The sequence below is a fragment of the Schistocerca serialis genome, chromosome 10 (genome assembly GCF_023864345.2).
Source record: "Schistocerca serialis cubense isolate TAMUIC-IGC-003099 chromosome 10, iqSchSeri2.2, whole genome shotgun sequence".
Classification (NCBI taxonomy): domain Eukaryota; kingdom Metazoa; phylum Arthropoda; class Insecta; order Orthoptera; family Acrididae; genus Schistocerca; species Schistocerca serialis.
In genome coordinates, this window is record NC_064647.1 from 221,008,235 (window position 1) to 221,035,812 (window position 27,578).

Below are 27,578 nucleotides of genomic sequence, written 5' to 3' on the forward strand. Positions count from 1 at the left end.
TTTGAAGCCATGTCTCCAGCTAACTGCACAGATGTGTTAACTACTACATCACAGTGGCTTTGCTCAACTGCACTGACTAACCTAGCAAACCTCACTCCTCAGCCTAAATTTCCATTCACACCTCAGCTCACCTGGTATTCCCCTAAACTTCTATCACTTGTTAAATGTTTTTGTGACTGTATGAGAAATTTCCTGAACATACATACACATTAGAAGAAAGACTACAGAAAACACGAATCCAAATGGCTGGTCTGAACATGAATCTCTCTTCTTAATCACCATGCTATCTCACTCACTTGTAAAGAACAAACATTTACATAGGACACTTAATTTTCATGTTGCTAATAGCACTTTTCAGTCCTCGGCCTATACAGAGTGTTTCAAAATAAAATAAGTTTGAACGTCATGCTCCTATTAAATCTCCTACTTCACAGTACAAACACAAAATTAGAATAGAGCATCATTGTCAGTCCCTGTTGTAATTATGACATCACATTCGGCCGACTAAAGCTACGGCTGCAACAGACTTATACATTTGCGACTAGGAGGGTTGACTGTAGAGCTTCAGGCACACTGCCAAGTTTTTATGAGGAACCCACGTCTGGAAATGTAAAATCGGGATGTAAACTAAGAGTGAAGACTGGATCACACTCAAATCTCCCACTTTACAATAAACGCACAGTGGAGACAATGAATTCTGACCTGTGTGCTCTACAGGAGCCCATGGCATGGCAATGTTTCAAGTACTTTACATGTGTGGTGTCTGCAGGTGCAATTTCTCTCATGAAATCTTGTGGGAATCCAGCATAATGCAGTGAGCAAATGAGTATGGTGGACAGAAGGTTCTATGTAAGTAGTTGCCACTGAATTTATTTTGACTCCCAGTTGTGGTTGATGTCAGAATTTATTTAATTTCATCACATATTTTGAATATTTGAGTCGGGTTCTCTTCTACACAATGAAGGACATCTGCTTCAATGTCAAGACTGCAGTGTGCTTGAAGCTCTACAGTCAACCCTCCTAGTTGCAAATGTACCAGTCTGTTGCAGCCATAGAAGTCAGCCAAATGTGATGTCATAATTACAACAGGGACTGACAGTGATTCTCTATTCTAATTTTGTGCTTGTACTGTGAAGCAGGAGATTTAAGTGCGGCCTGACCTTCAAACTTATTCTATTTCCAAATTGTACATTTCCAGACATGGCTTCCTTATCAAACCATTATTTACTAAATCCTCCATGCAACCCTTAGAAGTCTGTAATAGGAATTATGAAACACCTAGTATTAAATGCCAATATAGAAACCATTTTTCTTTTTCTTTTGATTTGCAGTTCTAAACAGTTTCTTGTAACAGCAGATGTCTAAGTCAACATTCATACTCTGATAAACCACCATGAAATGTGTGACAGAGGGTACTCCCCATACTACTGTATATTAGGGATTCTTCCCATTCCATTCACACATGAAGCACAGAAAAAATGACAGCTTAAATCAGAGTCAGCCATATCATGCCAAACTGCACATGAACACTGCATGGAGGACGCATGTGACCTGCACTCCACCAGTCTTGGCTTTGCTCTGTACTATTATGATGTACTCAGTACAGTGTGATGTTTCATTTAGTATTATGGTGTGGCATTTTTCCATCATCACAACCCTCTTTAGCTTGGCAGAACTGTGCTGTCAGCACTGTTTACCCTTCACTATCTGTTCAAGGTATAGAGGAAATTCATAGGTACAGTGGCTATTTGCTCAAAAAGAGACAGTAGAGTGATCCACTGTCACAAGACTTTAAAAATCAATGGGAATGAAAGATGAGGAGGATGAGAATTCTCAATGTCTATTATGCAGACGCATAATTGAGAGGTACTGAAAATTTGATATTAAATGACATTGCAACATAATGCATAAAGAAGTGAAAACATTTGGTTGATGACAAAAGTGCAAAAAATTACTGTGATCAACACATGGGATTCATTGTTCTGTACATCAAGAAGCACTTTGTGTTAAATTTGCAGGCACAAAACAAGTGATAAAATTAATGGTATGAATTGTAAACTTTCTGAAGTCACGTACATTATTCCACTGTCAGCTGCAACAGTTTCTGACAGAACTGAACGAAGAGTATGGAGACTTTATACATTACTGCAAAGTACATTTGTTAAATGAAGGGGCATGTCTGGTAAGTTATGTCAATTTAAAACCCACTATTGCTGAATTTATGAAGGGAAAAGGAGTGCAGGAACGAAAATTAGAACATCCAAAATGGATTGCAGACCTCTGACTAAGTGGACCTTACTGCAGACTGACCAAAGTAAGAAATTGCAAGGTGAGGAACAACTTATCTATGCTATGATGGAGAAGCATTTAAATAGAAAACCACATTGTGGAAGGGACAAAGTCACCCAAAAGTGCCGTCCATTTCCCTAAACTAACTGGCATTAAAGAGACCATGAGGTTTGAAGAATTCATAGTGGCCTTGAAAGAATTACAATGATAATTTTTTTAAACATGAGGAACTATGAATCTTACATCTGTTATGAGACAATTTGCCTTTTAAGTTGAAGGCAACCGCATGCACGTAACAGATGGAAGTGATTGACCTGCAACATAATTCCCTGACAATTTCTTTTATGTTAAAACTGTCCAGGAGGTCTACATTGTTTCCCTGCAAAAGAGTTTCACATTTCCATAACAAGGTTGCAAACATGATAAAATATTTTGAACAACATATTTATTTTCATAATAATAATAATAAAAAAATCCAATCACACAAGTCACAATTATGAGGTAACTTGAGTGCGAAAAGCTGTGAAATTGTCTGTGTCTATCTGTATGCTTAGAATTTGAACCAGATGAAAATTAGGTCTTCAAGTGTGCAAAAAATAATTGAGAAATATGGAACCAAGTAGTATGCAATGCCACTTAAATATGATGCATTCACAGTTTCCTCTCTTCTCCTCTTTACCCTTAACATGGCCTGGCTCTGGAAAAGTGTGCAGCCAGGTGAGATAGCTACAGCAAGCGAGACAGAGCACAGGTCGTGTGTCGAATTCTCAGTCATCCCTATGTTTAATGATTCCATGTACACTGTGGTTAATGTAATCTTATCTGGTCTCATCTTTGTGAAACCTTTGAGAACCATTTTTGTGTGCCTGAAGTATATTCCTAGGTTTCTCACTCAACACTGGTCCTCAAACCTGTTTAAACATATTTTTGCGGGATAGTTGGTACCTACAGTCAGGCATCTGCCATTCAAATCATTCACAATTTGCATTACACTCACACCACAGTCAAACAAACGTGTCACAATTCATGCTGCCCTCCTTTGCATGTGTTTAGAATCTTCTGCTGATACAATTTGGTATGGGTCTGACACACGTGAGTAATATTCTAAGATAGGACACACAAGTGCTTTGTAATCAGACTTCTTTACATAATGACTGTACTTTCCCAGTAATGTAGCAATGAACGGGAGTCTGCCACCTGCTTTGCCTTGGACTGAGCTTTTGTGGTCATTGTATTTCATATAAAACAATTTTACACCCAGGGATTTGTATGAACTGCATGAATCCAGCTGTGATCACTGATATTGTAGTCACAGAACAACATTTTTTTCCCATTTTGTGACAAGCACAAATTTACATTTCTACACATTTAAAATAAGTTGCCAAACTTTACACCAATCTTACCAGAAGTGACTGAATACTAGTGCATGGATTTTTTTTTAGATGTCATTTCATTGCTAATAATTGCATCAGCTGTAAAATTCTGAGGTTAGTCATAACATTATTCACCAAGTCATTAATACACAATACCATCAGCAAGAGACCAATACCCTTCCCTAGGGCCTGAATACTCCATCTGAGATACCATGCTGCATACCCCTCACCAACAAATCCACAATTCAATCATATACAAAAATACATGGCCTAACTTTCAGGAAACAATCAGTCTCTCCTTCTCATCCTGTCTGGCAAGTCTCCCCTGACCCGGGGTTCTGGATGACTTTTCTGAACTCTATCCCCTTTCCTAAACCTCTTCAGTTCCTTTCCCTTCACCCCTCTTCCTTCCCCTTCAACACCTCTTCTGAAAGAAGGAGCCACTGGTTCCAAAAGCTAAACTCTTTTTTTTTATGTATGTGTTCTCCTGCCATCACTTTGTGAGTATATTTTTTATCCATACAATTTCATTATACTGCCAAAAATTGATTATTTTCTTTGTCAGTCACATATTTTTGTTTGATACTCCTGATAAATGTACTTTCCCTAATACATATCAGTGCAGTACTGAGTCAAAAGCTTTTTGGAAGTCAAGAAATACTGAATCTACGTGATGGAGAAGCAATAAAAACTTTGAGGTTCACCGACGACATTGTAATTCTTCAGAGACAACAAAGGACTTGGAAGAGCAGTTGAACGGAATGGATAGTGTCTTGAAAGGAAGATATAAGATGAACATCAACAAAAGCAAAACAAGGTTAATGGAATGTAATTGAATTAAGTCGGGTGATGCAGAGGGAATTAGATTAGGAAATGAGACACTTAAAGTAGCAAAGGATTTTTGCTATTTGGGAAGCAAAATAACTGATAATGGTCAAAGTAGAGAGAATATAAAATGTAGACTGGCAATGGCAAGGAAAGGATTTCTGAAGAAGAGAAATTTGTTAACATCGAGTATAGGTTTAAGTGTCAGGAAGTCGTTTCTTAAAGTATTTGTATGCAGTGTAGCCATGTATGGAAGTGAAACTTGGACGATAAATAGTTTGGACAAGAAGAGAATAGAATCTATTGAAATGTGGTGCTACAGAAGAATGCTGAAGATTAGATGGGTAGATCACATAACTAATGAGGAAGTATTGAATAGGATTGGGGAGAAGATAAGTTTGTGGCACAACTTGACTAGAAGAAGGGATCGGTTGGTAGGACATGTTCTGAGGCATCAAGGGATCACCAGTTTAGTATTGGAGGGCAGCGTGGAGGGTAAAAATTATAGAGGGAGACCAAGAGATGAATACACTGAGCAGATTCAGAAGGATGTAGGTTGCAGTAGGTACTGGGAGATGATGAAGCTTGCACAGGATAGAGTAGCATGGAGAGCTGCATCAAACCAGTCTCAGGACTGAAGACCACAACAATAACAATGTGATTGATTTGTTGAAGATCATTCTCAAATTCAAAACCCTACTCTGAAGCATAGACAAAAAAATTATTCTTCAGTCTTGTATTGTAGAAGCCATCCAACAAACTGAATTTTATTATTACTCACAAAGATCATTAATGTTACGATGTGTGACAAAAATGTATAGGCTAACTTCAGGAAACATTCCTCACACTTAGAGGAATAAAGTGTTGTCAGGAAACACTATTTCCATGTTAGAGGTCACTTTCTACTCCTATTCATAATCACAAAAATCATTGGGGGGGGGGGGGGGGGGGGACTACTAGCATTATGTGAAACATTTCCTCACATAAAATGTTCAAAATACCCTCTTGTTTATGTCTGGTAAACTGTAAGTTTTAATTCTTAGGGCACAACCAGTGTTTGTTGTCTCAATAGAATAAAGGTGATGTTGACATGTAACTCACTTCACTGCTTGTTTCACATGTGATTAATTTCATTGCTCAACTAGCATCAAGCATGTAGCATCAACTGTTCATTGTTCATCTCTGACTTAACTTCTGGTGATGTGCAGTAGAAGTGTGCACAAAGCCAGAGTTGGTGGATGCTGTTTGCTGTATGGATTAGCAGATGGCAATAGCCATGACACTATGTTTGTACTGGGAGAGATTTTTAAAATGCCGGTGCCTGACAGGAGAACATTAGAAGCAACTGATTGTCATCTTGGGGAGCAATGGACATTTAAGCCTACTACTCAAGGCTTGGGGAGGCCTAATAGGATGACAGCACCTCAGCTGGAAGAGGAAGTTCTTCATGCTGCTGATGGCAACCCTAGTGTCAGTGTAAGACGATCGGCTACAACAAGTAATGTTGACAGGGTGCTGCATGAGAACTGTATTCATACCATGCACTGTGTGTGCAGGCACTATCAGCAACCAATGTGTCAACAATGTGTCAACTCTCACTTTAGTTAAAACGTGTTGTTCATGGATGAGCTTCATTTCAACAAGATATGATGTGAAAACTTACAATCAGTTTTTATGGGCTGTCGAGAATTTGTGCACCATTTTCTGCTAGCCTTTAGGCTGGCATTCTTGATGATTTGTTTGTTAGGGCCTCATATTCTCCCAACCAGCCTCAATTGAGGAAGGATTCCTTGAGATTTGGTCATACCTTTTCATTGCACCCTGCACACAGAAAGTTAGGATGTCTATGCAAGGGAAGTTACCAACTTTGCTAAATTTTGCTCTATTACTACTACTACTACTACTACTACTACTACATTGTCCCAGGGTATAACTTAATAAGACAATAATAAGTTGAAGTATAAGCTTGTGTGTTTTATCTTCAAGTCAAGACCATTATTGATATTTCTAAGCATGAAACATGTCTACCTAAGCTGCTCTATTATGTTTACTGGAATTTAAATTGTAGCTTCTTTTAATGCAGCACCATTAATATCTATTTCAGATCAGGAGAGGTTACTTATATTTGTCTGAATCAGTCAAGTGTGAGCTTCTGTACCACTAAGGCTAGAAACATTTGCTATAATCTAGACCTGTTCACTCATCACTTTGATTGTGCTTGGGATAGCTGAGTTTCAACTCTGTCTACAGTGACACTTCTATGCTATATGACTACAAGCTACACATTGCGTCATAATAAAACCAATATAATTCACTACTGTAATAATTTATTGGAAAGGCATGTTTCTGTTACCTATGCCTATTAATAATGATTTTTTGTTAGCTCATACCTGTTTGAATATTACTTTTTTGAATGTGATATTCTTTATCTGGAAGCTTCCAGTTATTGGAATCAAAACAGATTGAAAGTATGCTTATTCTGAAAGCAGCAACATCTTTCCATATTAAATTCAGTGTATTTACTTACATTTCCCATAAATACTGCCTAAGTAGTACATATCACAGAGACATCACACAACCATAACTGCTTCTTCTACAAATAGAGCTTTTTTTTTACTGCTTGAAGCCCGGATCAAATCTTTTTTCACAATAACTGAAGCATAGTGTTCAAATTCACACAGTAGAAAATCCTCATCTAAAGATGAATGCAAAACTTTTAGACATCTGCTGCAGCAATTCAACATTATAATGATTGCTAATGGTTCTATTCTTATACAGAAAGAAATACACTGAGGGTCTGAAGAAATTTCTCATCCATAAACTGATACAGAAGACAAATTTCTCTCGTCCATTGTAGATTTTCATAAATGCTCCCAAGGTGGCGTACAAGGAGAACATTCTATCAGAATCAGCAATTTGCCAAATTTATCCTCTGAAGTATTTATGCTCCTATAAGTTGGCGCTCAAGCTATGCATGTGACTTTTGCATAAATGCAACTTCACACATGTCACTAGATCTCCAAAACTGTAGAACTTGAGAAATTAAGTACATTAATATTATATGAAATCTGATAAAATAAGTGTAAAAATACTGGATCATAATTGTTTGCTATTACTCGTTGTAGAAGCTAAAATAATATGTGAAATTTTGCTATTTCAAGTTGAAGAAAACTATAACAACACATTACACATCAGTGTAATGAAAAAAATATCAAATTGTATTACACTGAATAAGTCATTCAAATTCTTTGGCCATCTGATATGTCAGATTTACTTATTGAAAGTGTGCTACATATTGCTTCAATGAAAGCTCTGACTTGTAAGTATAAAGTACATCCCAGGCTCTAAAGAAGATAAATCACTTAAAATTAATTTTACAGATAGTATGATTAAATTATTGAACCAGCCATGGTAAAGTTTAAAAAACATGAAATATGTATACTATAAATGATAACACTGTACTCTGATTTAAGCTACCTTAGAGCCAAGTCAAGAGCTATACATGCCATAAACATAATATATAACTGTGCTCCTTATTTGTATGAAGTGTGCGTTTAAGGACTGCAGGAAGGTAACTTTTTTCCAACAATAAACTGTGTAAAATATATATGAGTGTACTGAAATGACACTCCTTCCTTCATTATAAGGTATTTTGTAAAGTAATAGAGATACATATGGTAACCTTTAGACAGATGTGTGAGTGGGGCTCACCATCAGATTCGATGTTTCATTAGCAGCAGAAATGTTTCCAAAACATAACAAATTAATAAGCAATTCTAAATACTTAAGAGTATCATTAGGTACAAAAGAAAAACCTGTAGGGCTTTCTGGAAAACATTCCCACTGCTTGCTTGGGGGTCTCTGCAGCAACTGACTCAGGACCCAGGCTGTGAGTCAGTTTGTAAACAAACATATCTTATCAGCTGCAGTTCAGCTCACAGGATCAAACTGTTAATGCTGATCCCATGACAGTATGCACTGCAGTTATCTGATATCCAAGAGAGCGAATTTTGCATGTTTCAAAGGTCTATCACTGTTTCTGCTTGTACAAAAGCTTTTTGCTGAACTCTTAACTGTAGCCCATTTACAAGATCTAGAAATATAATACATTATAAGTAACTTTCTAGATGTACCTTCATGTCTAGATTTAAAACAGAATAAGCTCAGTGATAAGCTGCTTGAAATACACTGTCCATACAGCTTTGATCTTCAGTTTGTATAGTTGCCTTAACAACCCAACAAAAATGTCATCTTATTTTGCATAGTTCCTTCCTTGCTATCTTGTTAATAACCTTTTGGTATAATGTAGATAAGATGATATGTAAAGTTTCTAACTGAAACTATTGTACAAGCTGCTTATAAATTCTTAAATGTTACTTTTAGATGGCAGGGTATTAAGAGTATATATTTTTTTATATTATTCTTGACAATAACAGTCAAATTTCTGTAAACTGTTGTAGATATTACCATAACACCAGATTTAAAAGTATTTTTACCTGAATTCTGGATTCCTGTGTAGATAAAAAAGAGAAATTCGTTATTCAGGTCCATTTCTTGTTTTGTTTAAACAAACTGATCAAAGATTATAGCAGGAAACCAGGAATGAATAATTATATTCAAAACTAAATTAAAAGCTATTTCATTAGCCCTTCTATAAAGTGCCTCAACATTTGTAAACTGAGTTTGTAAATTTCTGTTGGCACTTTAGGAAACAATCTTCAAACAGACCCCTCGTGAAATATACACTGTCTCACAAAAAAGATGTACAACCCAAAAGATGTTGTCAGATATCAATATAACTTCATATATGTACACACCATCAGCAAGTACAGAAATTATTCATGAGTTGCACTTCTCTGTGAGAGGTAGAACTGCCACCAGAGTGATTTAGTGTTGTTCATGTTTAGTGTTGTTACCAGGCCTGGTAGTGTAATGAGTGGCATGAACAGTGTCACATGCTCAGTGATCACTGAAGGATGCAGAGATGCTGTGTACTTGTAAAAGAGAGTTTGCAGCATATGACAGACTTTGGAAGGACCTCATTGGAGCACTCAATTATGGCAACCCATAAAACTGTGTGATATCCAGAGCTGAGGGACATTTGGATGTGACACTGGCCCAGTGTCAGCCTGCATGTGAATCCTCGGCTGGCATACTTGTCATCAAGGTTGCAGTCAATCACTTCTGACCACCACAGGGCTGGATCCCCGTTAAATGTACAAAACGCATTATAATCCTTTCACATCCACAGTTGCCACCCCAGAACGAGTAATGGACACCACGCAACTTAGTGTCACGCCACACCAATAGTCGGAGACAAGCAGCACCTACTCTAGGGAACAGCTGTCTCGTGTGTATGATACTGTTAACTGCACAGCATGGCTGCATTTGCAGAGGTGGGATGACTAGGAAGCATGGACCATTAATGAATGGCATCACATTGTGTTCAGTAATGAGTTGGAATTCTGCACTATCCTAGGAGATCTACAGTCTGTGAGTATGGCTATGACCTGGGAAGAGGTCCCATTCTTCCAATGTTCTGGAGAGACACAGTACTGTCATGATGTGAGGAGCCAATGGGTGTGACTTAAGGTCATGGCTGCTAGCAATTGAGGGAATTCTAAAGGCAGAACGGTATGTCACGGACATGTTGTGTCCTCATGTTACCTCTCTAGTGATAGTACCATGGTGTCTTTTTTCGTTAGCACAATGCCTGTCCACGCAACTTTTGTGTATGAACTGAGTGATGTTCAAGCTCTTCCGTACCCCGCAAAATCTCCATATCTGTCCGTGATATAATGTGCCAGAACAGAATGGACGTCAACTTTATACCAGTGCCAGTATCAAGGGCATTGAAACAGAGGATGACACTCGTAAAGTTGAAATACTAAACACCTTTTTCCAAAGCTGTTTCACAAAGGAATACCGCACTGCAGTTCCTTCTCTAAATCCTCACACAAACGAAAAAACAGCTGACATCGAAATAAGTGTCCAAGGAATAGAAAAGTAACTGGAATCACTCAACAGAGGAAAGTCCACTGGACCTGACGGGATACCAATTCAATTCTACACAGAGTACGCGAAAGAACTCTCCCCCCTTGTAACAGCCATGTACCGCAAGTATCTAGAGGAACGGAAGGTTCCGACTGATTGGAAAAGAGCACAGGTAGTCTCAGTCTTCGAGAAGGGTCGTCGAGCAGCTGTGCAAAACTATAGACCTATATCTCTGACGTTGATCTGTTGTAGAATTTTAGAACACGTTTCTTGCTCGTGTATCATGTTGTTTCTGGAAACCCAGAATCTACTCTGTAGGAATCAACATGGATTCCGGAAACAGTGATCGTGTGTATTGCGAATACATAGAAAGAAGGATCCTTTATTGTATGATTATATGATACTGGAAAAAACACTGGTAGCTGTTACTTCTGTAAAATATCTGGGAGTATGCGTGCAGGACGATTTGAAGTGGAATGATCATATAAAATTAATTGTTGGTAAGGCGGGTACCAGGTTGAGATTCATTGGAAGAGTCCTTAGAAAATGTAGTCCCTCAACAAAGGAGGTGGCTTACAAAACACTCGTTCGACCTATACTTGAGTATTGCTCATAAGTGTGGGTTCCGTACCAGATCGGGTTGACAGAGGAGATAGATAGCATTATGGAGATGTTTAGCAAACTCAAGTGGCAGACTCTGCAAGAGAGGCGCTCTGCATCGCGGTGTAGCTTGCTGTCCAGGTTTTGAGAGGGTGCGTTTTTGCATGGAGGCTTTCCAGCAGTCATTCTTCCTATGAACCATACACAACGGGAAGGGGAAAGGGACGTAATGACAGAATGACAGTGGCACGTAAAGTGCCCTCCGCCACACACCGTTGGGTGGCTTGCAGAGTGTAAATGTAGATGTTGATGTAGATTCACCAGTTACAACAGTAGTAGGCCACCTGTCCTGAGCAAACCTGTGCACGCATCCAGGCCAGAGTGTGTGCAGTGTTATATTGGTAAATGGGTTCATACTGTCATATTCTTCATAAATTTGACTTGACAGTGGTATCACTGAAATAACATCAATCTCACAACCCATGAAATTTAATTTTGTTTCATCACTGCCTTCTGGAACTTCACTTTTCTGTATCAGGGAATGTACAATTACTGTTCTTGAAGAGCTGACAGCATATTTATAAGGAGTGTTGAAATGGAAAGGTACAAAACATTCTAACAACCAAATCGTTTGAAATTTGGAAATGCTGGTAATGTAGCAGGACATCTAGGAACCCAAATGAAGTGTCTGGCATTGTCATGTGCTTGTGTGGGCACATAATGAAAGAGGAAAACAAAGTTTTATGTCCCGTCCATCTGACATGGGATTGCATGCGAAGACATTGTGGCATTCACACTGCAAAATTCAACAATTGAGGGGCAGTGAGATGTTATCATATTTCTGACTGCTGAAGAGGTTAAACTGGTTGATATTCATTGTTGGATAGTGGCAATGTATGAGGGGCGACAGTGTGTCTGACAAGTCAGTGAGAAAGGGGAGTGTCTGCTTTCCTGAAGGTCAGGAGTGAGTGAGTGAGTGATCCGGAGACCAGGCCCAGCATAATCGAAGCCAAATTCATTGATAAGGAGAATGACCTGCTGACAAGTGACTGGCGTGGCTAAATAATGTATTCATTCTTTCACACTCCATTCTCTACATGGTGGGAAAACTCAAAGATATGGAATGGGTTACAATATCACAGACATGAAACTATGAAGTGCCTATGTTGTACACTGTCACAAAAGTCATTAAAGACACATCACTCATGTTCCTTGCCAAAGGCACATGTCCTACTATATTCTGGTCTTTTAACAGCTTGCATTATTGGCCAAAAATTATTTTCAAAAATCAAATGTTACAATAACATCATTCTTTGTAGATGACACACTTAAAATTATGGAGTAAGTTGGATTTCTATTGAACAATATAATTTCTTATGTAGCCTACTATACGTAGGAGACTCAATTAAAATGACTATTTTTTCTTATTGAACTATAACTGATTAGCAGACTTGTGAACCAAGCCCTCAGTTTGAAAAAGGCAGTGCCGGCCACAACAAGTGCACCTGCACAGTCCAGTAAACACAGAGCTAATTATCACTGCCACCTGGCACTTCCTGCCCGCACTGATACAGCACTTCCTATGGGCTCTCCGACCTAAATATGCCGATTACTGCTCTCTCTCTCTCTCTCTCTCTCTCTCTCTCTCTCTCTCTCTCTCTCTCTCTCTCTCTCAGAAAAATAAGGGGAGAGAGAGAGAGAGAGAGAGAGAGAGAGAGAGAGAGAGAGAGAGAGAGACACACAAGGGGGGAGGACATTTTTACACTTCCTCTGCCAAAGCCTGATTGGATTTCCAGCTTTCCTACACTTCAAAATTTATCATGTTAAATTTACTTACCTTCACTCAAAAACAACTATGTTTATTTGTTTATTTAATATTGCTTCTCAAAGAGAAAGAATGCTATACAAATTACATAAAACGGTGTGTAGTACTGAATCAATATTAGAAGATGGGTTAAATGGAAAATCTGTCATATTGAAAAATAGGAAAATAATGATTATAGAAATGACTGTCGGAAAACAATAATGTAATAAGGGCAGAGAGAAATAGCTCAAAGCTGATACTATTCCTGTTTCCTCAACAAAACCAGCTGTAATATATTAACAAAAATAATCATCTTTCTTTACATTACAAAATCAACTGTCACATATTTGACACTAGTAACTTTGCACTTCCAAGCTGCCACATGGGCACATTTAAAAAAAAAAAAAAAAAAAAAAAAAAAAAAAAAAAAAAAAAAAAAAAAAAAAAAAAAAAAAGAGCACTCCGCATTACTGAAGTAACTTCCAAAGTTCTAAGAAGTGTAAACTGAGAAGTTTTTGTTTAGAAACACACAGGTAATTACACAATACTGCTGAACTGAAGATTTCTCAATAATAGTGAAAAAAGTAACATCGGGGGCAGAAAGTAAGCCTAAAGCATATTAAATGCTGGGGGGGGGAAGAACACATCAGCTCAAACTAAGACGTGACTCACTCTGTGTCCATTGCTGCTGCTGTCACTGCAGTGTACAGTAGACTGGTGCAACCTGTTGTGCCCACACAGACCACTGACACAGCCACGCATGACGTCACCTTCCCCCTCCTCTCAAAACTCCCCTCCACTGCCCCATCCCCTCCCTTCCCCTTCCAACACTCTCCATACTGCCACCTGCCCCCACCACTACTCCTGCTTCACTTCCCCCTACTCCTACCACTGGTACAGTCATAGTAAATGCACCAGCAACCAAGCAGCACTGCTCAAGGTCAAGGGACTTCCCATTCCCAGGTCAGCCATGCTTTCCCATGGGTGGACTGCAAAGCATTCAAAGGGAAACTCAGTTCTCAAGACACTTGTTGTTCTGACTTTAAATGTAATGCTTCAAAAGATATCCACTGACAACTATCACACCAAGTATAATCAACACAACACATTTATATGAAGTACTGAGAACACAAAGCACTCTACAAAAACTGTCCTGTAAACAATTATGCACAATGACAGCGGCCTAATAATTCATTTAATCCACTATTAAGTTTGTTGTTTACAATCAAAATAAGAGTACTGCAGGCATATTGTGCAAAGTTCCACATAATGCACAGATGTTTTTAGAAAAAAAGAGAAAAAAGCTCTAAGAATAACTGTGGGCTTAAAAAGATTGAGTCATGTAAATTTCACTTTACAGAGCTCAGTGTCCTGAATATCCCATGTGTATTCATTTGTGAAACTATCTTGTTCACCAGGAACTACCACTTGATAACAGGCAAACTACTACAGTACAAGCATGTACACAATTACTATACCATAGGGAAATCAAAAATGTACCGAACATATTCCAGAGTAGCATCCTATCTGAGGTGTATAATTAACAATGGTCTGATACTACACGATATGATACCAGAGGAAGTCAAATATTTAAAATGAAACTGAAGGTATTTCTAATAAAGCAATGTTTTTTCAGTAAAAGAATTTCTGAGGATGTAAAATAAAGGTTATTTAAAAAAATATATATTTTAAGAATAGGTACCTAATTTTAATGTAAGTACTATTTTGCTGATACGATGTATTATTAATCTTTTTTTGACCTGTTCTTAAAAAGTTACGAATAAACATAGATTACACCTACTTACTTTCACTTTTTGGCTGACACTGAATAATAAAATTGTTATCCTCATTTTGACCTGTCCAATATTAATCGTGCAATTCGTGATGTATAGTAAAACTGGACCAATAAAAAGTCAAAACAATGGATTGTGTTTAGACAACAACAGTAACATTCATAAATATCATACTAAGATAAATACCTTGCACTGGCTATCACCCAACTTTAGTAGTAGTAGTACTTTAAGAGCAAAAAGCAAAAATCATGTAAACACGCATTTAAGCACTTACAGGTCTACTTTGACAAGAATAGGAGAAGCAATTGTCATTTGCCCGAATGAGTTTAGAGAAAACATGGAAAACCTAAACCAGGACAGAGATTGGAGTCTCCATCTTCACTAATAAATAGACACTTGTTAACAACAAACTTATTTCTTTTACCCAGTGTACAATGCTGTTTTCATTATACATTCTTGCAAAAAAGCTAATTCACAATGTAAATAGCAGGTGCTGTCCATTCACCATGTCAAACGAATCCCTACACTTTAGTGTGCCACTGAAAGCAGTAAGACTTCAGCAACAAAAATCTGTGACCACAGACTGAGTAATGCATATCAAATTATCAGCAAGTTGTCATATTTTCACCATGAGGCAGTATTATAAATGTAAATTGATTCATTTGTTATACAGTATAACGAAAATGGAAATTCCTGGACAGAACAATGTGCAAAATATGGGAAAGGCAAACACTCACTTATAGCCGATTGATATGTGGAACATGCAAACACATAAGAGGAAACACTTTTCATACTAGCTCTTTTTCTGGTAAAAGTACACATATTCACATGCACAGCCGCACATTTGTGGCAAAGTGCATACCTGGAAACTGAAAAGTTGTAGATCAAACCCTGCTTGGAGCACAGATTTTTTTTAGTGCGCTTTGAACTTAGCCTTCAGTGATATGAGAATTAACCAGAAATGTCACCTGGTTTAGATTCAGTGTTATATTGTAGGCCTCCTTTCCATGGTTGAATAAATGCGGTTGGTTAGGGACACGCAAGCTGCTCGAGTGGCATCCAGTTGAAAGACTTGCAACATGCTAATGTGCCACACAGAATTATTATTGTTAACCACACTCTAAAAATTATCAGTATATCTGGATTCAATTATTGAAGCCATTTCTTAGCTACATGGAACATAGCAATGTTCATTATCAAGCTGTATGACAAGTAATGGTGAACTATAAATAGTGCTCAGTATTTATAGGTGTGAACAATATTTTCTTTGAATAGTATCATTGTGATCAAGTAAATATTAAGCAACTAATAGCAGAAAAACAACAGCTATCAAGTAAAATTGAGGAGGCAGCAGCTTTTTCGAAGTAGCAACTTTATCACTAATACACTCAATTAAATTTAGATGGCACCAGTGTGAATAGCTCTAAGCATTATACTGATAGTTTACTGTTAATACAGTAGAAAGATTAGGTTTCTATGATGTCGTTTCTTACATTAATGTACACCTCCGTTTTTTGGTGAAAACGGACAGTTCACAATAATAATGCTCTGTGATCAGTTTCCACAAATTTCATAAAACTGTTTTGCATCAGATTGTAACAAATCACTTAAATTTTCACAAATTAATTCTTAAGATACAAAGGTATTACAGACACTGGCTGTGAATGGACATTGATTTAAATCAATGGGGAAAATTGAAAATCTGAGCTGGACAAAGATTTCAATGCACATCTCCTACTTACTAGGTAGGAGACCTGGGTTCGAGTCAGTGGACAGAGCATCTGCCTAATAAGCAGGAGAGACAGGTTCGAATCACATTCCAGCACAAATTTTCAAGTTTCCCCATTGAGTTAAGCCAATGCCCACTCACAGACAATATCTGTTATATCTTTGTGTCTTCATTCATAGTGGCTCTTGTATGAAAATGGTGTCTGTTCTTTCAGACATGTCCGAAAGAACAGACACCACATGTACAATATCAATTCTTGTTGCATTCTGAAAATGCCTACAGATGTACACAAAATGAAGCAACATGGCCAGTGCTTTGACATTTCTTTCCGAACAATGTGATGAGAGACTTGAATTCTTAAACAGAATTGTGACCGGTGATGGAATTTGGGTTTGTCATGTTACTCCAGAATCAAAACAACAGCCAATGGAGTGGAGACACTCACAATCCCCACCCCCAAAAGAAAATTCAAAAAACAACATTGTCAGCACAAACAATCATGTGCACTGTGCTCTGGGACATACGATTGTTGAGTTCCTTCCCAGAGTGACAACTTCAAGGTGTGCAATTCAAAACAAAAGGCATGGGATGGTCAGTTAAGGCATTGTGTTGCTTCATGATAATGCATGTCCCCATTCTGCTTGTGCCATTCAAAACCTTATTCAGCAATTTCGTGCAGTTTGATCACCTGCTGTGTAGTCCTGATCTCACTCCTTCTGCCTACCACTTGATTTTTAACTTTAAGTGAGATTTTGGAGGAAGGCACTTTGACAGTGATGACAACACAAAAAACAGTGTTCAGAAGTGGTCATTTTGACTGGAAGCATCTTTCTATGAAGAGGGCATAGAAAAGTTGGTTTCCTGCTATGAAAAATGTCTGATCAATGGTAGCAACCATATAGAAAAATAGCTTAAGATATCCTCTTTCTTGAAAAAATAAATTATAGTTTGAAAAAGTGTTGTTATGAATTCTTTTCCAAAACTGTACTTACTTTCTGGGCATACCTCGTAACTAATCAAAAGTTCATTATCAATATTTTAGGATTAAAGGAGGCCATTCACTAAAAAGCAGAAGTGTTGACTTCTCAATAGCCATACACAAAAGATGGAAAACTTGCTAGCTTTCAGAATTATCCTTTGAAGAGCTACTGTGAAATACCCAAACAGACACACACACACACACACACACACACACACACACACACACACACACACACACACACACACACCCTTGCACATATGCCTACACTCCATCATGGTGCTGGCTAGAGAAACCAACAAGCTGGCACCATGTAGGAGCATAGACCTTTCCCCGCCCCCCTTCCTCATTAAAGGGTAATTCCAAAAGCTAATGATGCAATACTTATGCTTTTTTGGTAAGTAGTTTCATTTGATCCTAAAGTATTTACATATTCTACATGAACTTGCCTACAACAAAAGATTCATTATGCTAGGCACAATCCACACACAGTACTACAATGTAAAGAATTACATTATTTCCACATTGCTATACCATCAAAATGAGGAAATATTAATACCTTCAGAACATGCAATACCAACACTTTCTGAGTTACAAATTTGTTTTCAGCTGCCCTGTTTCACAAGTGAAATATATGGCCTTAAAATCAATGATCCTTTATCCACTTGATCCTTTATCCAGTAGTCAGAAGGATTCAAGAAGTAAGTAAGTTATTCTGAAACACCGTCATATCTATATGTTATCTCCATTACTCCATACAAGATTTACATAACAGATCATGATATATATAATTGGACACTCAAAACGATTAACTCTTATCATAAAATTTTCCGTTATTTCAAGTTTCAAACTTGTCACTTAATGCAGGCATTTCTCCTACCTGCCTAGCTCTCTGGGCATGATACTTTTCCCCCTCTGCAGCTGAGATTCTGACCGTACATCTCTCATATTTTCGAAACTCTACAAACTCAATGTTCATAAATTGCAACTTTATGGGCTCGAGTGCTGATCTAGGACAGAGGTTCAATCTGACAGAAGGTTCAGTGACAGGGCACACTCCACTGAAGAGTGAAAAATACAATCTTGAAACGAACCATACACTGTTACTAAGTTATTCTCCACAGTATCACTCTGTAAGATGCCCTATCCCTCATTAAGTATGAAGAACAGCAATGGCCTTGGTTTGCTGAAGACACTGGTTCTCACCTGATCACCAAATTTACACAACATTGGGTCAGGTTAGTACTTGGATGGGTTACCGTCTGAGTGCGCTGCATGCTGTTGGCTCAGACAGTTGAAAATTGCCATAGTGGCATCCAACTGAAATACTTTCACCAGGCTAGAGGCCATGTGGCATTAATAATACTACTACTAATAATAATTATTATTATATTTAACATGCTGGCCATAATAACTGAGGTGTACATGACCCAAAGGATAAGCAAAAAACTGAAATAAATAGGTGCACACTAATTATGAAGCACAAGCATAACAATAAAGAATTGCACATACCATGAATATGTGATGTTGGTCACCTGATATGTGGAATACCATATACAAAATTTCCTTCTGTGGTAAGACAACAGTTGTACATGGAATAAACACAGTGATAAGCTTATCAAGAAATTACTTTTCCATTTGTTGTGCACAAAGAAGCATTTTGCTATGCAGCAAGAAGCATTTCCCATTATCTTGCTGCTCAGATATAAATTGCTATAATATTATGTGTGCATTCACTCCCTGTTATTGTATGGAGCAATGCAGCTAATGCCCATTAACGAACAAATGCTCAAAAAGAAAACAGAAAGAATATAGTGTGAAGTTGAGAATTAAATGACCTGCAGAGGTCCCTTCACGGATACCACCATTTGGATATGTACAGTGCAATAAGTTATTTTACTCTGTAAACTTACAATGAGTTAACTGATAGGTCTTGTGTGCCTCTGTACCCTTCTGAATGGCACAAGTCATTACTAACAATACTTCAGACAAGAATAAACAACATTTAGCAGTTTCCTCAAACTGAAATGTTTCTCAGACATCTATACCATATGAAGAGAGATACTCTGAATACCAGACGTTCATTTCACAGATAAGCTTTTTCTTGCTTCCATGCTTCCTTTCTCCTTATTGCTTCTCCTACTACAAAACTGTAGGTGAAGTACCTATGAAGAAGAATTCGGACTTGTGAATGTGAGATGGTGTGCTCGCACATCACCTGCAACTAAGCACTCACTTAACAATTATGATATTCTCAGCTGCAGACTCTACTAAACCTTTTGAACAGAGAGCAACACAGATTTTTTGCATTCGGGACATTATACTTTTTATGGCACTGCAAGATTTTCTTGTACACCAATTTGGTGATCAGCATTTCCAATCTATACATCAGATCTTATCTGTGTGCTAACTAATCAACCACCATTTTTTTTAAATACGGTGTTTTGCTTTTTCCATATGACTAATTATATTTCGCCTAGGATTTTGCCTTACTACATAAAAGACCACAGATATTTACGTTACAAAAGTGAACAACATGGCTTCATACACTTAACAAGCAATTGTTTGCATATTTGTCCAGCAGCTGGTTTCACAATTATTATAATTAGTATTAACAAATTCATCAAAAAGACTAAATAAAAAAGTAAACAAGTCACATTTTATACAGCATAATGCTGTGACAACTTTAAACATAACATAATTATGATGTTTAAAGTTGTCACAGTACTGTGAATCCACTCACAATGTACGGATAGAAGATAATGTCTACTTTTTATGTGTAGAGAAAAATAATTCACATTTATGACCTGTAATACATAATACTACACAAGTGCTTGAAAATAACAAGTCGTCGAAATCAGCTAATCGCAAAACTGAAATAAAGATCGTCTACATTACAGCCTACCAAGGACCATTATGGCCTACCAAGGACCATGTTTTCTTTCGTTAAGCATTTAGAAGCAGTGGACCTCCACAGGAACAAAATTTTAAAAACTTTTTCTTTGTCTGCAGGTACATCCCTGCAGTCCTTGTGCACACTGAGATCTCCAATCCACAGTATCGCAGCACTGTGCTTGGGGAATGGAAACAAAATGGTATAGTTACACTGAAAAAACTTGTGTGGTAATTGTATAATACAGAAATTTATTCTCGGTGTCAGCAGAAATGTTGCAGCTGTGTCAGGCCAATGCACATAACTAAAGTAGTAATCTGAAAGAAGGAAGGATGATTAAGATTCAATGTTTTGTTGACAACAAGGCCATCAGAGATGGAGCACAAACTCAGATTATTTCAAGAATGGGGAAGGAAGTCAGCCTTGCCCTTTTTAATGAACCGTTCCAGTGTTTGCCCAGAGAAATTTAGCGAAACTTAAGTGAGGACGGTCAGAGAGTGATATGAACTGTCACCCTCTTGAATGGGAGTCCAGTGTGCCAACCACTGTGCCACCTAGCTTGGTGAAATAATTTGTATGCGGTGCAACTCCCACATGATACTCCACTTTACAAATGTGCCTGGAACTTTTTTTTTCCCCACAAGCAAACAAAACATTAACTACATAATCATATTTTTTCAATCTGGCTATTAAAACTTTATGGCTGCCCCTCATAAAAAATGTCAGATGTTGACCCCTTTTTACTAGGTACCCACTTTAAAAGCAAGATATTTATGTCTAAATGAGCACCTGTTCAGTCCTCTATAAAGCAAAGTCATATGGCATGATTGGCTGGGAGAATCTCAAAAGTAACATTCAGTTGCTCATTTGCAAGTTCTTTTCATTGGGCATCACTCCACTGACTTGCATGTCCTTAAGCTACCTCAGTAATCTTTTCAGGGAAAGTCGACTGTTACTTTAAGATGGAATCTGGACCACTTGTTGGTTCCTGGCATATCTTCACCTCATTAAGAGGTTAATGTTAGGTTAAAGGCAGATTGAAAAGATGACCACAATTTGTTCCTGGGACCTTACGGTCTGCAGGTTCACACTTCACCAAGGCCAACTCAGTTCTCTATAATACTACATAGTTACAAAAGACTGAATAGCTGCTTGTGTACACATAAAGATGAAGTTTTTTTTTTTTTAATAGTTACTAATCAAATCGAGGCCAAACCAGGACAATGTGTACATGGAAATAAAACAGGTTATTTTTGTAGTGACATGTGAGGAACAGAGAAAGTGAAACAATGTGAAACCCACTGATACTGCAGAGTTATTGTTGAATTGAGTTTGGTTATAAACAAAGAAAGTTTTCATATCAAAAGTAAAATTCAGTCAAGGAAACTATAAAATTATAAGACAGAATTTATAGCCAGGCCTTACTTACACCAGGCAAAATATTTAGTGCTGCTGATACACAAATGTAGAAAAGTGAAACTACACAACACTGCCCTAGCTTTTGGAACTATTAGTCCCTTCCTCTAAGAATGATAAGTTGGGGAAGTTTAAAAAGGAAAGGCAGGTCGCTCAGACCCCAGGATGTAAGGGATGGACTACCCCCCCCCCCCCCCCCCCCTCTTCCCCAGGGAAGGAACTATTAGTTCTGAAAGGTCTTACAGTGTTGTGTACCTTCTCTTCTATGTCTCTATCACCAGCATTAAATATTTTGTCAACTGAAGGCAAGTTGTGGCCAGCAAATACACCCCATAAAACAAAATGTTTTAAAAATAGACTAATTTTCTATCTAATAATAAATGAAAAGCACCAGTTTGCTTTTGTTCTACAATATTATTTTTATTGCTAACCGCAAGATGGCCTTGTAAGCCGAAAACCGGTTAGCAATAAAAATAATATTGTAGAACAAAAGCAAACTGGTGCTTTTCATTTATTATTATAATAGTTGTTCTACCAAGAACCGATGGAAGATTCTGTTAATATAATTTTCTATCTGTTGATTGCTGTTTTTATTTCAAAGTCACTGGCTTTGGGCAATGTTGCCTATTGCAAGATTTGTTGAACACTAAATATAAATCATAATTGGATTCTAATCCTGAGCTTACAATGCTACAAAGCTAAAAACTTTGTCTATCTAACTACAATACACAAGTTGTATTATATACCATATCTCGTGGTTACAGAGTAACCAGTCTTAGTGGAACTATGAGTTTCACTGCAATATGATAAAACCACACTTGCATTCTGTTCACTTCCTATTAAAACTAACTGAGTACCTGGCGTGGCCCAGGTATGTATTTATTCTACTCTTTTATTAGGCCATCTTCTCCTTCCCCCCTCTCTGTTAATTTCCTCTTCGCTTTCTCTGTCCATTTCCTCTTCTCCCTCTCTCTGGATCTCTCTTTGCCCCCTCTCTCTGTCCATCTCTTCCTCTTTCCTTTCTCTGTCCATCTCCTCCTTCCCCTGTTCCTGCCCATTTGCCCCTCCCCCTCTCTCTGACCATCTTGTCCCTCCCAAATGTCTCCATCTCCCTTCTCTTGCCATGTTATCATACTCACCTCAATAGGAGGCTGGTAAGGCTTACCCCACAGTATTTCTTTTCAGACCATAACTAACATAGTGTTCAAAATTTGGTTGAAGTTGTTCCACGTGTTTAGAAGGAGCGTTTTATCCATGGCTTTAACACTTACACACATGTCAAATATATTTCTCTTGCATTTAAAATATTTCACACATACTTGTTGCTATATTTCACTTATGTGTCTAGTGAATCTCTCACCACACTTTCATTTTCATACAACTTAATGTTTATGTCGTCGTATCTCCTGAACAGTGTCGTGTACAATGACATAACTTTGCAGGCACATCCTTTGGTATATGTCGCTACCGTCTGTGAAATATACTGTGAATAGAATTAGTAGTAAAGCAGTAATAAATTAAAACATGCTACATGCAGCAATTTTAAAGCATGAATAGCAAAAATGTAGTAAGTAATCAACTTTTTCGTTTCATCATTTTGTAAGGATTGTCACTGAGAAAAAGTTTGGTAAAGGTTGAAATTACGTGCAAAGTTTGTTCCAATGCCACTAAGGGCCCTCATTCTCCGATACTGGGTGGCTGTACTACAGATATTCTCCTGTCATGGGTTACACTGCTTTTAAAGCCTCCTCCTCCCCCCCCCCCCCTATCCCTTCGATAGGTCAGTGGTTCTTACCCCCACACCACAGTGATCATTTCCAGACACTAAGTGATATGTGTACCAATTCTCGCTGAAATCAGACAAGTCGTTTAGGGGGTGATGTGGAATATTAAAAGTAATCTGAATGGGGTAAAATGCCTGTAGTGTTAAAGTGTACATACTACTCTCTCTCTCTCTCTCTCTCTCTCTCTCTCTCTCTCTCTCTCTCTCTCTCTCCCCTCCACCCCCTCCCTCCCCCCTCCTCCCCCTTCTTAACAGGCCTTGCAGGCTCAATGTTACTGACGGACCAGTGTGTCATACTCAGTCCCAAGTCATCACTGGATACGGACATAGAGGGGCATGTGGTCAGCACACTGTTCTCCAGGATGTTGTCAGTTTTCATGACTGTAGCCACTACTTCTCAATCAAGCAGCTTCTCAATTGATCTCACGAGGGCCAGTGCACCCCGCTTGCCAACAGCACTCTGCAGATCCAGACGGTCGCCCATCCGAGTGATAGCCTTCGCTGACGGCGCTTAACTTCGGTGATCTGACAGGAACTAGTGTTACCGTTGTGGCAAGACTGATAGTTCCATTAAGAATGGTTCTTTTATAGCTACAAAGTATGGCATGTTATACTTTTTTTGTGTTATAATTAGATACAACTTATTTTTAGCTTTGAAATAATGTAAACACAAGATTAGAACAACTGCAATTTATTTTCACTGTTTAACAGATCTGAAGATGGGCAACATTGCCTGAAACTGGTCATTTCAAAATAAAAACAGAAATTAATGGACAGAACATAGGCCTATTTTGTATAAGTAAGTATCATGGATAACTCCCTGTGATGAGTGGGTCCAATCTTCATACAGTATTCTCATCATCAAGGTGGACCTGCTATTACCATATTGGTAGAAGAACTAGACGTAGACACTAAAAATGATACTTATTGTTAACACATAGTCCACAGAGGCTCAAATAAAAGTAAATAGAAAAGGTAGAATAAAACAGTTTAAAGCTACCTGACGATATGAGGTATGATACTCCAGACAACATGTACTGTGTGTGAATGTGTGTGATTGTTTTTCAAATTATGTTGAGATAAAACAATTGCTTTCTTAACTTCAAACACAATATACAATATTCTTTAAATATGAAACATATCCTTAAACTAGTGGTACAGCAAAAACGTGGTGTGCTACAGCGATTGCAAAGTGAAATGTGTGCAAAAAGAGAAGCAGAGACAAAGACTGAGATGGTGCATACCCGTGCTTTAGCTGGTGCTGTCCCTGCATTTGAGAGCGCAGGTGCAGATTAAACAGAGACTTGGTCGCAAGTCTAGAACAAGAGACCAGAACAAAACATGCAGCATGCAGGCATGCAACTCCTCTGCCAGCGGTGCAACACTATCACATAGCACTCTACTGACTCGGTGCCTTTTCACTGTAACAGTCAACATCTTTAAAAGCATCATGTAAGAAACAGCATGGACGATTTCTATTTACAGAATGCTGATTTAAAGCTATGGTGGCTAAATGAAATATTCTAGTGCAACATGCCACAAGGTACTGTTTACAGACAAGCGTATGAAATTGACAACAGACATAAGCAGAGTGGCCAAATGTCACAGGAAGGGCTATCCCATTTGAAGACACACGACGTGTGAACGTTGTGGCTAAAAGTGGCACATGGCATGTATACAGACATGATACTTGAGCAGTCTGTTACAGACAGGCATGCAGCAAACATGGCAGAACATTGTGAGTGGAATGTGAACATGGAGAGATAAACTGTGCAGCACACACGAGTGGTCATAACACATACGAGATAACATAAGAATTCGGCTCTCTCAGCTCAATAGTGTCTATGATGTGTCTTTAATATTGTAGCATGTTAGCACATTCGTAAACCCCTGCACAGGACAAGCATAAGTGTGCGATGAATATCCATCTATATCCTATATCCAATATATGTTTTCTGGAATGAAATTTTCACTCTACAGCAGAGTGTGCACCGATTTGAAAGTTCCTTGCAGATTAAAATTGTGTGCCAGACCGAGACTCAAACTCAGGATCTATGCCTTTTGTGGGGCGATTGCTCTACTGACTGAGCTACTCGAGCACAACTCATGACCTGTCCTTACAGTTGAAAGTCCACCAATACCTCGTCTCCTACCTCCTGATCTTAAGTTCTGAGTTAGAGTCTTGGTCTGGCACACAGTTTTAACCTGCCAGAAGTTGAATGTAAGCTTTCATGGAGAGTATGTGTGTCCTTGGTAAATTTTATTTTATGAATGTGGATAATTTGGGTTATCCTTTCGTCTTGCGACAGTACTTTCGTCTTTCCCTCTCCTTCCCTCCTCTTTCCTGATGAGGCAACAATTTGTTGCGAAAGCTTGAATTTTGTGTGTATGTTTGTGTTTGTTTGTGTGTCTGTCGACCTGCCAGCACCTTCATTTGGTAAGTCACATCATCTTTGTTTTTATATATATATATATTAATATATATATACTATATATATATATATATATTATATATATACTATATATATTATATATTATATATAAAATTTGGTGTTATCTTCTGCGATTCTCATATTTATTTTTTCCAATTTTGGTGCTATTTTTGCCAAATTGGTGATATTCTCTTTTTTAACAAATTCAGGATTATCTTCTGCCATTTCAGTGTTATTTTTCACTAGTTTTGGTGTTGCTTTTTCTTACCAGTTTCAGTGTTGATTTTTTTTTTTTTTTTGCAACACACTGTATTGTTTCTAATTTCAGTGTGATTTTTGGCCAATTTTGGTACTATTTTTTATCAAATTAGGCATTAGTTTGCCAGTTGCATTGTTATTTTTTGTTTGTCAATTTTGGTGTTATATATTGCCCTTTTTGGTGCTATTTTTTGCCAAATTCGGTGTCACTTTTTGCCAAATATGGTGTTATGGTACTTTTTTCTCCAAAAATATTAAATGGTGCAGACTGTTCTGTATCACACCATCCATGAATGAGTAAGTGTCTTTGTAATCAATTTCATTACAATAGTGATGAGGTTTAAGTATGAAAAAAGAACATTATTTTTAGGTATAGCATATTTTGTGTTAGTTCAAATAGGTGTTTTGTCTTGTAATGTATTGTATTTTTTGTTTGAGGTACTCTTGGGGTGGCGTACAGCAGACCCCCTTACATCACAGCAAGTATGGCATGGAGCTACCGACACTGCACAGATTGCATAAGGGAAGCCTCGGAATATGACACAATATGACCCACCAATGAACAAGTATAATAATAATGGCTAACATTTACAATGAAAAGTTGTGTATAATCTGAATGAGAGTAGATTTTACATCCATTCAGTCCAGAACTCTGTGACTATGTATAATAACAGTTTATTATTGAAAAGGTGAAAGATGAAAGAACAGTTACTGATTTCATTTGATATAAAAGAAATCCATATCACAGATTTTTATGGTTTTGGCACCTGGAACTCTTTCAGGCAGCTGATGACTGACTCTTATCACAGTGCCTTCCAAAGACTTTTGGCCACTCAGCATTTTTGAAGTCATATTTCTAATTTGCAAATGTCACAGGCACAAATGGATTTAAGTACATGCATCTTTATGTATGCTTCTATAGACTATTTATCATTAAAACAAAGCATTGTGTTAATATACATCAATGCTTTGCTTTTAATGTACACATTCATTTATTGTAATTTAATCATGTACATTTCAATTATCAATTGTTTAAAGATAATTAAAATAATTTTAAATAATTTAATTTAAAGATAGAGAATATGCTGACCAACCTTAAAAATTTGTAGTACTGGTACAGAAATTTTATTCTTTTCAAATAATCTGTCAGTCAACTGTCAAGACAAGGCACTATGCAAGTTTCTGTTACCACTGTTTCTCAAGAAAATGCTATTTATGCATTATGCATGTAGAAGGGAAGGAAAGTGTGTGGTAATCAGACTGACTGCAAGGGAAACTTAGTCTCAAGTTGTTGTTGTTGTTGTTGTTGGGGTTGTGGCTGTGCTGCCCAATAAAAAATATACATGGTACTGTCGCAAAATGCAAACAAACTGCAGGAAACGGTCCCTTAAAGGATGAGGTGCAAAAAAG

The 27,578-nt window shown here is 37.7% G+C and overlaps 1 protein-coding gene across 6 annotated transcripts in view; it reads right to left on the bottom strand.

Annotated features, from left to right (window-relative positions):
• The window catches only part of LOC126425276 (echinoderm microtubule-associated protein-like 2), a 723,324-nt gene that overhangs the window by 78,033 nt on the left and 617,713 nt on the right, over nucleotides 1-27,578 (bottom strand). For 5 of the 6 annotated variants that reach the window (XM_050088243.1, XM_050088244.1, XM_050088246.1 and 2 more), the window contains exon 6: nucleotides 24,723-24,794. The exons of the other annotated variant lie outside the window; for it this stretch is intronic. In XM_050088243.1, coding sequence (XP_049944200.1) covers nucleotides 24,723-24,794 — 72 coding nt within the window. The remainder of the gene's footprint in view (nucleotides 1-24,722; nucleotides 24,795-27,578) is intronic. 6 annotated transcript variants of the gene reach the window in all.